Source organism: Mesoplodon mirus (assembly GCF_964341445.2).
Source record: "Mesoplodon mirus genome assembly, chromosome: 9".
In the NCBI taxonomy this organism is placed as follows: Eukaryota; Metazoa; Chordata; class Mammalia; order Artiodactyla; family Ziphiidae; genus Mesoplodon; species Mesoplodon mirus.
The window spans coordinates 20,615,847-20,631,284 of record NC_138985.1 but is presented as its reverse complement, the minus strand read 5'-3'; the positions used below and the strand labels follow the sequence as shown (position 1 = coordinate 20,631,284).

The 15,438-nt window shown below is 51.6% G+C and overlaps 1 protein-coding gene across 9 annotated transcripts in view; it reads left to right on the top strand.

Annotated features, from left to right (window-relative positions):
* ATXN7L1 (ataxin 7 like 1) overlaps positions 1 to 15,438 on the top strand; it is a gene marked incomplete at its 5' end in the record, with an annotated part of 244,928 nt that overhangs the window by 197,230 nt on the left and 32,260 nt on the right. For 8 of the 9 annotated variants that reach the window (XM_082631883.1, XM_082631879.1, XM_082631878.1 and 5 more), the window contains 2 exons: positions 11,095 to 11,375; positions 14,503 to 14,585. In XM_082631883.1, coding sequence (XP_082488009.1) covers positions 11,095 to 11,375; positions 14,503 to 14,585 — 364 coding nt within the window. Of the gene's footprint in view, positions 1 to 11,061; positions 11,376 to 14,502; positions 14,586 to 15,438 lie in introns of all 9 variants that reach the window. The other variant, XM_082631882.1, reaches the window with a different exon arrangement.

Below are 15,438 nucleotides of genomic sequence, written 5' to 3'. Positions count from 1 at the left end.
ATTTTCCAGGTGTCCCGATCTCATTGTAGCTCCTTGCCTGTCCCTACACATACTTAAAATCTCTGCATGAGCATCACTTCCTCCATGAAGCCTTCCTGGATTTTTATACAGACTGAGATGCTCCTTCTTCTAAGCTCCCATTAACACTCAAGATACCACTCTAACAGGTACCATCATACATGGTACTTGTTTGCATCTCTATCCTCGCCTGCCCTCTGCGGCATGCCCATTTTGTAGCATGGAATCTGGTGTCCAGCAGATATTTCATAAACGAATGTACGAGGAGTGAGTGAACGAAGGAAGGGGTCTGTGAAGTACAGCTGCTCCTCCTTCTTCCTTGCAGAGATGCTAAAGGAAGCAACAGGTATAAATAATGACTTTTTGAGTCCTCGAGGAGAAATCAGGGTGCCGTTTTCCATCGTGGCATTCTTTTTCTCCGTTACAATTTATTAGAGTTAGGAAGAGAGCGCTAGGTCCTGGGTGATAAAAAGGAAAAACCCTCTGTGCTCTGGCAAGAAGGGAGAGGTATTTGCTTTTCAGTTAGAGGCAGCAATTACAGTCATGACCTCAGCACAGCCCCTGCATGTCGTGTCCCAGGATGCGCTTGACCCTATGAGGAAAACCCAGCGCAGAAGGGACGTGAGGAGGTGGTGTGGCGTTCCACAGAAGTCCCTCCCTGGACTCCCACGTACAGATCCAGCCCCTCACACAGGAGATGAGGGGGGCAGTTTTTGCCCCTAGTGGTACAGGTGTGGGTATCAAGGGAGAAGGAATGGGTCAGAGGCTGAGGGAGGGAGGGTGGGTGGACTGCAGGATGAGCCACAGGACAGAAAGGGCAGGTGGGTACGAGGATGGCAGGGAGGCAGGTTAGGATATTCAGGCATCCAGAGGGGATAATGTCCCTGCCAGGACAGGGAGGCATCTGGAGCTTAAGCATCTAAGTGCTGCCTGTTCCCTGAGTTTCAGAAGAACAATGGACAGCTCCTTGGGTGTAAATTCAACTGACCTTGTCAAGTCACAGAAGTGCTCAAAAATAGAGACCAGAGTCTAAGGAAGGAAAATACAGGCTATGACAGCTGGGGAGAGAAAAGAGGTGGCCTGACTGGAGAGAGAGAGTCTGAGCTGTGAAGGTTGGTAACCGTGGTCCCTCACATCTGCAGAGCACATTGTCATTTTTAGATGCCTTCGTAGCCCCACTCCTTTTTTTCAGTTCCTTTTTGTTTGTTTTTTGTTGGTTTTTGGCAGCACCGGGAGACTTGTGGGATCTTAGTTCCCCAACCAGGGATCGAACCCAGGCCCTCAGCAGTGAGAGTGCAGAGTCCTAACCACCGGACCACCAGACCGCCAGGGAAATCCCAATAGCCCCACTCCCTTTTGAGCCTCAAGGCTACTCGGTGATGAGATGAGGAAACAGATGAAGTGGCTCCCTGAGATGGCACACGCAGCTGGATAGGGGTGGAGCTGGGGCTGTGATAAGGATCCCCGCCCTTAGAGCTCCCTGAAGTTCAGCCCCTTTCTCGTCCTTCACTTTGCTGAACGAATGCCCTGGGTCAACCTTTCTAAGCCTCAGGTTTCTCATCTATAAATTAAGGAGGAAACACAACCTCCCGTGTGGGCGCAGCCTACCGCCCAGCGCCTGGCAGTGCTCAGTGTGTGCCTGGCAAGGGCGAGGGAGAGGCGTGAGGGATGGGGGGAGGTCGACAACACCCCCGCCGTGTTGGCATCGCCATGGCGCCTCTACCAAGAAGAGAGACATCTGCAGGCTGGTCCTTTCCTGAAGCGTTTGTGCTGCTAGAGAGCTGCTTTGCTTCGTACTGTGTTATGTGATTTAACCTTCCCTGCAAACATTGAGTCAGTCATCAAACACTGATTGAGCCTAAATGCTAAATAGTATGTATGTCGCTGGGGTAACTCCAGAGTGATGTATGCACTTGGTCCAGCTCCCCGCCCTCGGGTAGTTCATGGTCTGGCCGGGCCACAGCGTCTTAGAGCTAAAACCTTGCTCTTTGTGGTGATAAGTGTGGCAGAAAGACCAAGGGAGGCACAGCCAGCACTGAGGGAGGAGAGGTCCCGTCATCAGGATCAGGGCAGATGGGGGCGTGTTCACCCTGAGGAGGGAGGCGGGCACCGCAGCAGAGGGAGCTGCCCACCCACGCAAAGGCCCAGAGCCAGGCGAACGGACACAGTGTTCCAGGAGCTAGAGTCCCGCGAGGCGCTGGGAGAAGGTGCCCGGGGCGGGAACCGTCGGGGGCCAGCTGCGAGGTTGGACTTGGTCCCCTGGGCAGTGGGGAGCCCACAAAGTCTTCTAAGCAGCAGGATAGCAGGGTCGGATTTGCATTGGTGGAGGTGGATTGAGCCCAGAGAGAGGCTGGATGATGATGGGATTTTGATACAGGTTCAGGCAAGCCGTGATGACGGTGAGGACGAGGCCTGAAGTGGTAACGCAGAAAGGGTGACAACACGGGGGAAGGTCTCCAACTGGATGGTGTTGTTGCTAATGTAGAGCTTTTTAAAAACACAAAGTGTTTTTAATTCGGGGCAAAGCATTTCCTGAGTCTGCTGTAGGGCTTGGCCTTCTGGATGGAGGTGGCTTGGGTGTGGGGCTGCCTGCCCAGTTCTGGATTCCAATACGGAGAAGGAGGAAGAGGTCGAGAGGAAAGATGCTTCCTGGGGAAGTGGCCGTGTGAAAGAAGCTGGGAGCAGAGGCTGGGGCGCTGACGGCAGCCCGGGATGCTATGCTCAGAACAAGCTTCCTGAAAGCAGAAGCTGAGGGCCTGAGCCCCGGTCCCGGTTGCCCGCCTTCCCTGGCAGGGGGATGGAAGATGTTCTGTGAGGGTCCCGTCTCTCCCTCGGGGGCGGTGTTGGCTGCAGGGTTTGAGGGAGGCAGTGAACGTGCTGGCTGCGCGGGCTCTGGAAGGCGAGGGGTAGGCCCGGCAGGCAGGGCACCTTGTAGCTCCAGCAGCGGGAGCCGGTGACCTCTGGTGGCTGCAGGCGGGAGCGCGCCCACTGGCAGCTCCTGAGCCGAGTGTGGACTGGGCCGGCGCTGGGGGCTCCATTCTGCCCTGCACCAGCGCTCCCTCCAGAATCCACTTGCTTCCTGATCCCTCTCATCTCACATCCTGCCCTCAAAGGCCCTTGATACCGTTTATGCCTTGATGAGAATCTCACTGGGTACTCATTTTCATTGTGAGGCTTTTCATTCTCACATGTAGAAGGAAAGGCACTGAGCAGGTATGGTTGGTTTGGTCTGGGCTTGTCTTAAATTCCACCCGGACTCACTGCCCGGGGCTGCACCCCTGCAGGCAGGCTGGTCCCCAGTGCACTCCGGGGACAGCCTGTCCAGCTTCATGTACCCTGCTGTCCCAGGACTCTGTCTTCCCTTCGTTATCTTCCTCTCTCCTCTGGCTTGCTGATTTTTCCCACGATCTTGGGGTCTTATGACTCCCCAGGCATGTCAGGGCATTTAGTGCCCATTGATCTCTCACTGGGTTCGGAGACCACCTTCTGAGCTCCGTGCCTTGGGAAGCCCTGATTAACAGAAGTGCCGGAGACACTAAACAGAGGCTGATGCTGGGACTTCCTGCTTCCAGGGAATGTGGAGCAGCCTAGAAGGGGGCACATACAGTTCTTCTTTCAGAAGGCGTTTTAGGGCCAGCAAGGACCCCCATTGCCTCACACAAGTCAGGGTTGCAGGACACTACATGTTCGTATGAGAGGAGGCTGGAGTTCCTCTCACTCTTCTAGAATGTGTATGCAGGTGGGAGCTTTCACCACTAGTCCAGGCTTGGGCAGTGCCTAGGAGACCAGAGACAGAGAAGCAGGTGGGATGGTGAAGTAGGGCTGAGGGCTCCTGGAAAGGGATTGAGGCTGGAAAGGCTTCTTACTCAGCTCTGTCTTTCCCCTTCTGCACCCCCAAGAAGTGGTCCTCCACTCTGGGTAAATATGGAGGGCCATCTGCTCCCACCCATCTTCCACTCGTGCCCCCCACATCCTCTTCCACCCCTCCCCCCATCATGGGACCAGAAGGGCTAAGAGGACAAAAAGTTCTGATCGTGACAGTGACTTGCACCCCAGAAGCATCAGGGGCAGTAGGGAGAGGGGACGGCGTGATCCTCTCCCCCTTTTTGTTTTTGCTACAATGTATTGAGGACCAACTATGTGCCCAAGCACCACGCTAAGCGCTGTATATGTATTATCTCGGTTCATCACTTCAAATACCTGTCATGACCTTCATTTTACCGATAAGGAAGCTGAAGCCAGAGTAGTGAAATTCTGAGATGAGCCAGGCAGGGCAGCCTCACATGCCTGCCTGGGCTTTGCACGGCGAGGCCATCCTGCCGAGGAGGTGAGGAGGAACAGAGGCCAGCGTTCATCCACTTGCCAGGCTGGCCGCCATCTTTTAACTCCCACAGAAGTCAGATGGCTTTCCCACCATAATGCATCTAGCAATAGAAAAGGCAGGATTTGGATCTAGGTTTGTCTGATTTCAAAGCCTGTATTCCTAACCATTATCCTAAATTATCTTGCAACACCTTCCACATCCTGTGACCTTACCAGAACAATGACAAGGCACAGACCCCCAACTCAGCCCTACATGTTCTCCCTGATTTGATCTTACTTGCCTCTGGCCACGTTTACAATTTGTCCGAGTCAGCTTGTTCATTTCCCCCTGCCTCCTAAGGGAAAGTCCCACATCATTCTTCCCAGCCACTCACCGCCTCTTCCCCCAACTGATGGATGAGATCTTGACCTATCACCCAAGTCACTGATGAATCTTCTTGACACACTTTAACCTTCTTGGCCAGCGATGGGCCCCTGCGAGCTCCTGTGGGTACAACTCTGGGCTGGCACGAGACCCTGCTAACCAATCTTTTTTTGCCTCAGCTGCCAGGGCCACTCACCCCCAGTAGCTGTGTGGTCTAACCACATTTTGCCAGCTTGCTGAGGGTGTGTAATGTGGGAGGGCATCCAAAACTGTGCAAAGGCCAGGAGAGATTATGCATGCTGCTTCCTCTCTGCCCACCAGGCCTGACACTCAGCCACAGAATAATATTAATCTGGCAGATTTCCTTATTTCCCGTGCTCGGTGGTTGATTACCCTGTTTACTGTTTGCTTCAGGTGTTGACAAATTGGCTTTCTGAAAGTCTTCCCAAACGTTTTCCAGATTGAAAAAAATACTATGCATTCATTCGTCAGGATTTATATAGCACTTCCTGTGTCTATTGTACCAAAATAGGACTTTACAGCTCTGTTATTTAGGCTGATTCTTAGGGATTGCCTGACTCCCAGACTTCAAGAATGTCCCAAGTATTCCTTCAATTTAAAGAATCCAAATTTGACTTAATGGCTTGATAGCAGCCCCCAAAATGCATCCAAGAGAGCCAAATAGAATTCCTTCTCTGAGGGCCTTTTAAAATGAGGTCAATTCCTTTTGCTTTGGGATGACTTACCTACTATCCCTTCTTGGAAGGCAAGAGGCTGGGTGAGATGACCCTTTCAAGGATCAGCCAGTGAGTCAGAGATCCTCAAAATTCTGCCAGACCAGAAACACAGGCTCATGGGCCTTAGTTGAAGGAATTGGTGGGAAGAAATCAGACAGCTGAGAACTCTCACCAGACATGTAACCTACAGCACAAATACCATATGTCTTCAGGCTTCTGCCTGTGAACTCCATCTTTCCCCTGTGCTGCTAAGTGGAACAGGGCTGGCAATGATTTCTGCAGGCCTAAAGATTTTCTGGACCATTCTTTTTTTTTTTTTTTTTTTTTTTTTGTGGTACGCGGACCTCTCACTGTTGCGGCCTCTCCTGTTGCGGAGCACAGGCTCCGGATGCTCAGGCTCAGCAGCCATGGCTCACGGGCCCAGCCGCTCCGCGGCATATGGGATCTTCCCAGACCGGGGCACGAACCTGTGTCCCCTGCATCAGCAGGCGGACTCTCAACCACTGCGCCACCAGGGAAGCCCCTGGACCATTCTTTGAAGGCTTAGCTGTTGATGATGGAAGGATAAGTCATGATCGCCAGGAAAGCATAGCTGGAGGGAGAGCAGCTTGTCCCGCAACACGTTGGTGGCCCTCGAAACGGCACCTTAAGATTCTCCACCTCTGCTCTTTTGCAGACATCACTGGGCGGGGAGGGGAATCTACCTGGTGCCAGGAGAACCATTTTTCTTAAAGCCAGAGGTCTCTCCTTGGTCCAGAAAGGTAAATTCAGACAGGCCAAGCACCCAGGAAGAAGACGCCGGCAGCCGAAGCAGCATAAAGAAGCAAGGTAGATCCAGCAAGGAAGATGAGGGGGGACTATTCTCGGCTGTGGGATCCCTTCTGGGGACCCGGGACAGAGACGCAGAGACAACAAGGAGATAAGTGCTCCCAGTATATTAGACACAGCAGGGGGACAAGCTGCAGCCCTGGGCTCCCTGAGAGAGTTCATCCCAAGCAAACAAAACAGGCATTATGAAAGCAGCAGGGAAAGAGTGGGGACACGTCTTTTCCCTTTCAAATCTTACTCCTCAAAGAAAGGACAATAGTGAGTTGATAAATGCAACTAATTGTGAGTGTATAAGTGCATCCCTTAAGACTGAAAGGGAAGGAACTTGAGGGGCTTTTGTTAAACTTCAGGGGAACTAAGCAAAGAGGCTAATCAATTGCTTAGTTAGTCATCTGGGTGTTGCCAGTTCTCCACCCCTCCCAGCTCCTAGCAGCACATGGAGGTGCTGGGGTTCCTGTGATTTGACCCAAAGTGGGAGATGCTCAAACTGTGACATCAGGGGTCAGAATCTTTTGGCTTCTTTCCAAATGGAAAAAAAAGTGAGCCTGTTATTCAGGGTCTGCTGCCCAGGCTGGAACACTGTACTTATTGGCTGGGAGAGGTGATGGCAGAGGAGGGAGGGGAGTGGGAAAAGGGCCAATGGGAGAAAGGAGAAGGCAGTCCTGCGATGATGGGGTTAGGGCAGCTGCGCTCCCTCACACATGCGGGGGTCTGTATGTAAGTGATACAGGACCTGGGGCTCTCAGTACTGTCTTATGTTAGCCAGTGCTGAAAACAATCAAACCTCTGGGATTGGCTTTCCAAATCGTGTGGTACCTTCTTGCGATCATTTGCTCCTTGTTCATCTGTTTGGGGTCTGGGGGCTGTTGCCAATAGTAGTGAAGAAAGGAGACTGAATTCTCAGCTGGACCAGTGGCTGACATTTATGCTGGGGAATGAGGGTGGCGAGGTTAACTAGGAAGGTCTCTCTCTCTCTCTGTCTCTCTCTCTCTGTGTGTGTGTGTCTCTCTCTCTCATTTCCCCTGAGGATGTGTTTGACTCTTGCTACTATCACTGAGCTTCCTGCTTCCCTGTCTTCTCTTAACACCCAGCAGAAGTACCTTCTCAGCTCAGGCCACAAGCAGGTCGCCTTAGAGGGGAAGCCCAAAGCCTTTGGGAGAAAGAACGGATGCTAAAGAGAAAAGGATCAGGGCTTCCCTGGTGGCGCGGTGGTGAAGAGTCCACCTGCCGATGCAGGGGACACGGATTCGTGCCCCGGTCCGGGAAGATCCCACATGCCGCGGAGCGGCTAGGCCCGTGAGCCATGGCCGCTGGGCCTGCGCGTCCGGAGCCTGTGCTCTGCAACGGGAGAGGCCACAGCAGTGAGAGGCCCGTGTACGGAAAAAAAAAAAGAAAAAAGGATCAGAGACGGTCCGCAGTCTGTCCTCCTGTCTGTCTGTAGCCCTTCTCCCTTAGCTAGTGGACACCCTCAGAATTCCCACCCCAGCAAGTCAATCTTCCTTCTCCTCCCAGTGCCGAGTGGCTGCTTACCTGGCTTCAGGGGCGTTTACGCTGTGGCTCCACTCCTCACCTGGTCTTTGGAGCCCTTTGAAACATTCTTTCCTTAACACCCCCCATTCCAATCCAAGAGGACCACACATCAGCCTTCCCTTCTTGTTTCTGATGCACTTCAGTCCCACATCCTGTCTCTGGGCACTGGGACTGAAGTCCAGCTGGAGTTACGGAAGCGTTGGCAGTAGAGGGTGTGAGTGGACCACGCTCAAGTAGTGGAGAAAATCCCAAATTAGGAGATCAGTCACACATATCCGCCGGCTTGGCTCAAGCTCAGTCGCTAACACACAGTCAGGAAGAAGCATCACCATCAAAGAGGTGAGTCACGTGGCGCCGTTCCAGTGGCTGGACCCGCTGCACCTGTGCTCTCGTAGCTGCCTTAAGGGACTTGCTGGAGTTGGACCGTGACTTCAGGGGAGAAACGCAGGCTGTACTGTGAGCATCTGAGGACCACTTGACTCGGTTTTTAAATTTATTTCACTTGGTCTAATTGCTCTGGATTATTCTATCCCAACATCATATCTCTGCTAAGCTCATGAGTACTCAGCACGCAACTCAGACCGGCTCATGGGACAAGAGCTGGATCTGGAGCGTGAAGGTCCTAATTTCCTTTCCTGAACTCACTTGGCTTCACAAGGAACTATATCAGAGGAGACCACACACGTACTAGAGAATCCTCTCACCTGGCTACTAGTCCACGTGTTCACATCAACACTTGAAGTTTAACTTTTTTCTAAAGAAATAAAAGTCTGCAGGTCAAAACAAGGGTGACAGATAAATCAACAAGATCTTTTTAAGCAGGCTCTTATAGTATTTTTTTTTTTTTTTTTTTTTTGCGGTACGCGGGCTTCTCACTGTTGTGGCCTCTCTCGCTGCGGAGCACAGGCTCTGGACGCACAGGCTCAGCGGCCATGGCTCACGGGCCCAGCCGCTCCGCGGCGTGTGGGATCTTCCCGGACCGGGGCACAAACCTGTGTCCCCTGCATCAGCAGGCGGACTCTCAACCACCGCGCCACCAGGGAAGCCCAATATGTATTTTTAAAGTCAGGTATTGAAGTATAATTTAAGTTACATGCGTTTGTAATTTGTGGGATTTTTTTTTTGGTTTGTACATTAAAACTTTTTTTTAACTATGGTAAAATACATGTAACAAAATTTCCCATGTTAACCATGTTTAAAGTCCAGTTCAGGAGTATTAAGTACATTCACATTGTCGTGCAGCCCATCTCCAGGGCTCTTCAGCTTGCAAAACTGCAACTCGATACCCGCTAAACGGTATCGCTAAACTGGATACTCCCTTGCGACCACCATTCTCCTTTCTGTCTCTATGAACTTGACCACTCTAGGTGCCTCATACAAGTGGAATCATACAGTATTCACCTTTTTCTGACTTGCCTATTTCACTTAACATAATGTCCTCAGTGTTTATCCATGTGTCAGAACGTCCTTCCTTTTTAAGGCTGAATAATATTCCATTGTATGTATATACCACATTTTGTTTATCCATTTATCCATCAGTGGACATTTAGGTTGCTTCCACCTTTTGGCCACTGTAAATAACGCTGCTGTGAACGAAGTGTACGAATATCTCTTTGCGACTCTGGTTTCTATAATTTGTGTCTTTTAAAATTGAGTGAAGGAATGAGCCTGGACGAATTCCATAATCCCTTGGCTTTGCATTTTTTACCATTTGGAAGAAATCAAGAATGCAGCACTAATTTCACCAGGTAATGTCTTTGCAGCTCCTTAGTGTGCTGACTTTTCAAGGGCTTCTCGTGCTCTTCCTCAGCGATAGGGGAGTTGCTTTGAGAATTGCCATTAACTAGAAAGTAGCAGCAGTACAGCTGTATCTCGGTGACTGAAACACTCATCAAAGGCTGAACCGTCAGGGACTTGGTGTCTAACTAAAAACCACTGTTCCAGTTTCCCCTCACGTGGGACTCGAAGTCCCACCCCACGCTTCCCCGGGACAAGAAAGCACGTGGTCCTGGGGTGAAGTCTCAAGTCTGGGAGCGTTGTGCTCCACTCCGGAGTGCCCTGCTCACTAGCAAAGGCCTATAAATAACATGCGGGATCCTGTTCCAAAGTCAGCAAAGGGGCAGGGGCTGAGGGGTTGCTGAAATAATTTCACAACAAGTTGATCAAAGAAATGATCTGTGGATGAATCTTAGGGAAGGGAGAGCCGGCCAGCCATGTGGGCAGATGAGACTCCTCAACTGCAAAACCAGCCTGTCTCTCATGTCCTCAATGGTCTGCAGGCATGTCTAAGCCCTCTTCTAGCCCATTTGGCATTCAGAGAGCTAAGTCGGCTTCACTGTCATCTCAGAAATGACTCGGGGGGGCTGAAGTTGTTCACATCCTGCCCCCCTGCAAGGAGGAAAGGGAATCTAGTTCAGGAACCGAAACCAAGCTTATTCATCTCATCTCATCTTTTCAGACCCCGAGACAGAGTTCTCCACCGCCCCCCAGACACAGGGTCATCCAGCATGAAATGCACAGAAATCAAATGCATATCCGTTACAGGAGAAATGGCAGGGAAGTGGGGCTAAGGTGACAGACTCTGCAGAGCAAACATAACACCTTTGTGCTCTGTCTTCTTAAAATTCATCCTCTCACCTGCCAGCCTTGAGAATTGCCTATTTACATAACTAGCTGCCTAAAATGGAATATTAGATAATGTTCCATGGCGGCTCACTCAATTTGAGCCCATCCCCGGGATATGAGTGATCCAGAAGTCCTCTGACAGTGTATAGCGTGGCACGCTGGCCCGCAGCCATGCCTCCGTGTTGTGTGAGCTCCGAGCTAAACAGATGTCAGGCCCGATCGCCTGGGTGGGAGACCAGCCGAGCAGCGGGGAGGGAGGGGGCGTGATTCAGCACGCGGCTCCGTGGCACAGCGGCCTTCGTGGACAGACAGCATCGCTTCCTGAGCTTCACAGCTAGGCGCCTTGTTCTGCCTAAGGTGCCGTCTCGGAGACTACAGACTAAAGGGACTGAGAAAGGGGGGAGCTGCAGGATCTACGGGGACAACCGGTCCAGGAGGTAATCAGTTCTGATGCCACCCCTGGCGCTGTGCCAGCCTCACACCCGCTATTGGTCCTTCCCAAGGCGTGCATCTCCCTCCCGTCAGAACTGGAATCCTGCTGCTCTAGTATAGGAGGAGTATAAATAAGTGATAAGGAAGTGTCCTGATAATGATAAGCAGGGATATCTTCTCAGCATACCAGATGAATCAAAGAAGGCAATTGTGTGTGTTTGTTCATTTATTTTTCAGCGTTCCGGTTCCCGTAGTCAGTTTAGAGAAAATTCCTAACCTAGTGAAGGCAGATGGTGCCAATGTCAAAATGAACTCTGCAGCCACTACTGCGGTCACTTTCTGCTCCACCTCATCCTCTGCCGTCTCCACCCCACCTGTAATTAAGCCGGTCTTGATGTCCAAGTCAGTGCCGCCTTCCCCAGAGAAGATCTTGAATGGCAAAGGAATTTTGTCTGCCACCATAGACAAGAAACACCAAAATGGCACCAAAAACTACAAGCCTTACAGGAGACTTTCAGGTACGTGTCTGTGTCCTTCGAGTCTGGCTCGTGATCAGATTGCAGTTGAGTTGCGTCCAGAACGAGAGAGTGGTGCTTTCTTATCCCTGAGCAGGTCTGTTTCGTTTTAAGGGAGACAGGGAGTTTACCTGCAAATGGGAACCTCCCCCGCCCCTAGAAATACAGGGGAGAACTGGTTCTCTTAATCCCAGGCCAGATGCGGTACCTCTCTCGGCTCAGCACTGAGCAGCAGTTACCTTAGTGACCCCGAGGCAGGAGGCTCTGCAACCCCTCAGCAGTCTGTGGATTCGGAGGGTCTTGTCCTCACACTGACAGGCCGAACTGCCCCTGGGTTCCGGAAAGCAGAGTCGGGCAATCCACCGTGGTATCTCCCAGTAGCTCAGGGCAGGCTTGGGACAGTCGCATTGGTGCTGTCTGCCCATCTCCATCCTTTGGTCTCGTTGGTTTCCAGGTTGATTCTGTGGTCTGGGGCTACAGCTGCCTTTCCCACATAAGCAGATTGGAATTTCCATCTGGGAACGCTTGGACTGGCGCAGCAGATGGGGCGTTGAAGGGCCTCTCTCCAATCTACTTGGTTGCCTGAGTACCTCAGGGTACCCAGAAAGGTGCACATGGCCAGTCCTTAAGACAATGGTTGCACTTAGGGGCCCCCAAGTGGGTGATATTTGCTTTGGGATTGTTGTAGAAGGAAATCTGGCAGTTTTACTTTCTCTAAAAGAACAAGAAAAGCTATAAACTTTATAACTTCTTCACACACTCTGGGCATTTATCAAATGTCAACCAGAAAAGAGAAAGTACAGTTGACCCTTGAACAGCGCAGGGATTAGGGGTGCCGACCCTCCACGCAGTCAGAAATCCCTGTGTAATTTCTAGTTGGCCCTTCGGTATCTGCAGTTCCTCTGTATTTGCGGATTCAGCCAACCTCCAATCGTGTAGAACTACAGTATGTACTATTGCAAAAGATCCGCGTGTAAGTGGACCTGCACAGTTCAAACCCACGTTGTTGATGGGTCCACCGAACAGGGTAAGCTGCCCTGTGAAAGTGAAGCTGTGTCCTCTGGTATGAGCATAATTCCTAAGCGCCCCAAGAATTGTGGGTCATTTTCATTTTCTACTTTGTGTTTATCTGTGTTTCAGTTTCTCTATCTTACATCTGTCAGTTTTAAAAAGTTTACTTCTTAAAAGTACCTCAGGCCCAAAGCATTCAAATGACAGAGTTATTTTACCCTGAAAATCTCTCCATGTCCTTTCCACCCACTGTCCAGAAAGAAAGGCAGAGCCTGGCGCTCTCTTGAGGGCGGGGGCCTCACTGTGTGGACGGAGCCCCCCCCCCCCCCGCTCCTGGCTGTCTCCCTGCAGGGAAAGTTCATCTTCACTCTGCAGAGGGGGGCAATCCAATAGGCCTGGCTGGGCGCAGTGAGGCCGGCTTCCTCCTCCTGGCAGAAGTATGACCATGGCTTCCAGCCGGCACCTTAATCTGAAGTTGTTCGGGCAATTTTTGTGTGTTTGGGGATTTTGCATTTTGTTGGTGGTTTTGTCTCATTGGGTCTTTTGCTTATTTCTCTCTCACTTTCACATTTGGCAGCCAGCTCCTACCCCCAGCCAAACAACCTGCTCAGTTCCAGGCCAGCACGAGTGCCAGTGTGGATTTGGGCACGGGTCTGACTCCGCCAGGCCCAAGGGAAAGAACTCACACCGGGCGGCCTGGAGCCTGGCACCCAGACCCTCCTCGGTGGGCAGAGAGGGCTCGTAGGAAGCGAACATCTCCAGGCCTAGCAGTTTTCTTTTCTTAAAAATGAAGCTTAAAAAAAAAAGACAAAAGCAAAAGAAAGAGGCAGGATGCATTCTGATAGTCAACCAGGAAATCTGTCTTGGATATGAGAACGGTTTTATTGCAAACATCATCATCACCACTGTCGCAACCTCCCCACAGCTCCCAAACCTTCTTTTAAAAATAGAGTGCGTTCATTTATTATGGTCAGAGCTTACTCCACCAAGTTCAGGCAGTTTTTCAGGCAAGGTAACCTCTTTTTAGCTTGCAACCATTGGAGGCCCTTAAGGAGACATTCCACCAAGTATATCTACACCCCCCGCGCACCCATCCACCCACCCGCCAATGCTGCTGCCCGTCTCCCTGGATGCTCAGAAGAGCTATGTCATTCCTGCCCTGCAGGACTCAGGTGTCTGTTGGGTGCCTTCCAGAAATGGCACAGGTCATCAAGAGGTGGAACTTGAAAGCCTGAAGGGTCCTTAAGAGATTGTCACACATACCCTCGTTTTCCAGGGGAGGAGAGCATTTCTGTAATCCAGAAGGGGTGAAGGATCCAAAATGGGCCTAAAAAGAGCAGATTCCTTAGAAGTAACCCCAACATGAGCCGTCAGGAGTCCAGCGGGAAGGCAGGAGCTGGGGAAAGCCCGCCTCCCTCAGCAGGTCCCCGAGGGACCCGGCTTGTTCCCATGTGGAGCATCAGGCCTCAGTCCAGGGGCGGGGCGACTGTGACACTGACAGGCCCTGCCCTCTCTGCACCTTCAGGTGCAGCCTCAGTGTAAAGCCCACACCTGCCCCTGCCTATATGGTCCTGAATCCGGGAAATGATTTTTCTGGCCGGCAAGGCTGCGTGGAAAGCCTCGTGCTGAGGACTTTGCAAAGCATTGAGACAGGCAGGTCACACTGACATGTCAAGGAATAATCTCCCACTTAAACGGCTAAAACTATTAGGGAGTCAGGGCAGGAAGGGTGGGTGATGTATTCTTGGAGCTACCCCGGGGGGAAAAGTGGCCCTTGGGCCTCAGGTGGTTCTCCCTGATCTGCAGCCACCTCTGCCCAAAGGTACCGGGGGAATCCTTTGGAGTGAAGGTGTGAGAGCATCTGGCTCCTTTCCCTCCGCTCCCCACCACCTCCCGCTGGACTTGGGAATTCTTGGGTTCAGAGGGGAGCGCCATCTTCCCCCAGCGGTTCTGGAAGCATTTTAGCAGCCGGTTGGAAAAAAAATCCAAAAAAACCCAGATTGCCTGACAATGTCTCACTTGTTGGTGCAAATGTGCATTTTTTTAAAAATGTGGTCTTAATGCCAAATCCTATTTAGTCTCCTTTTTTCTTATATTTTTTGTTTGTTTCTTAAACCAGAGAGAGAATTTGACCCAAATAAACACTGTGGAGTATTGGATCCCGAGACAAAGAAACCTTGCACAAGATCCCTCACCTGCAAGGTATTTCTCTTTCCATAAAAAATACTTCCTGCTCTCGCTGGGGCCTTTGTCGAAATGTTTGCATGCCACTCTCTGCACACGGCAGGGTGTGGAGCCTCGACATGACCCCCAGCTGTTCTTTGTAAGGGAAATGCTTTCTTCTCTTCCATGGTAGCAGAGCGCCTGCCTCAAGCTGGCTGGCTTTTTAAGAAGGGAAAAAAAAAAAAAAAAAAAAATAGGCTTCCCCTGTTACTTGTGAGGCCAGACAGTAAATTGTATTTATAGGCACTCACAGGCGGTTCTAAACCCTGCTACGTTTTAATGTATGCAGGAGCAGCGCGGCGGCGGTGGCAGCGCCCTGAAAGGCAGCCCCGGAGGGGAGGACGAGCCGCCGCCGTGCCCCTGATCCAGCCACAGCGGGGTGGCCAGGGGACAGCTGACCCAAGGCGGCCGCCAGTGGGTGGCCCCCAGCCCCGTATTTCATACTGAACTGCCAGTGCCTCTTGGGATGGAGGCTGTGGCCCTCTCTGCTTGGTGGCTCTGTGTGTCTGGGCCAAAGCAAGCCTCCCACCTGCACCTGGATTAACTCCAGCACGCCCTCACCGTTGCCTTTCATCAGAGAGGTTCTCATGGGTTCTGCGCTGAAGCTCGTCATCTTATGCCATTTTTTGGAGGAAGCTTTGGCTTCTTAACGCCAGGAGCGTAGGGCACGGTTGCGTTTTGTGTGGTCTCCGCCTCTTCCCAGCCACAGAACAGGAGCTGTTGCCTTGAAGTTGACTTTTCAAGCACCTCTAAATTCCCATGAATTGCTGTTTCTGAAATGGAGGGCCTGGGGAAGCAGGTTTATGTGCTGATCAAAGAGGCTGTGCTTTCC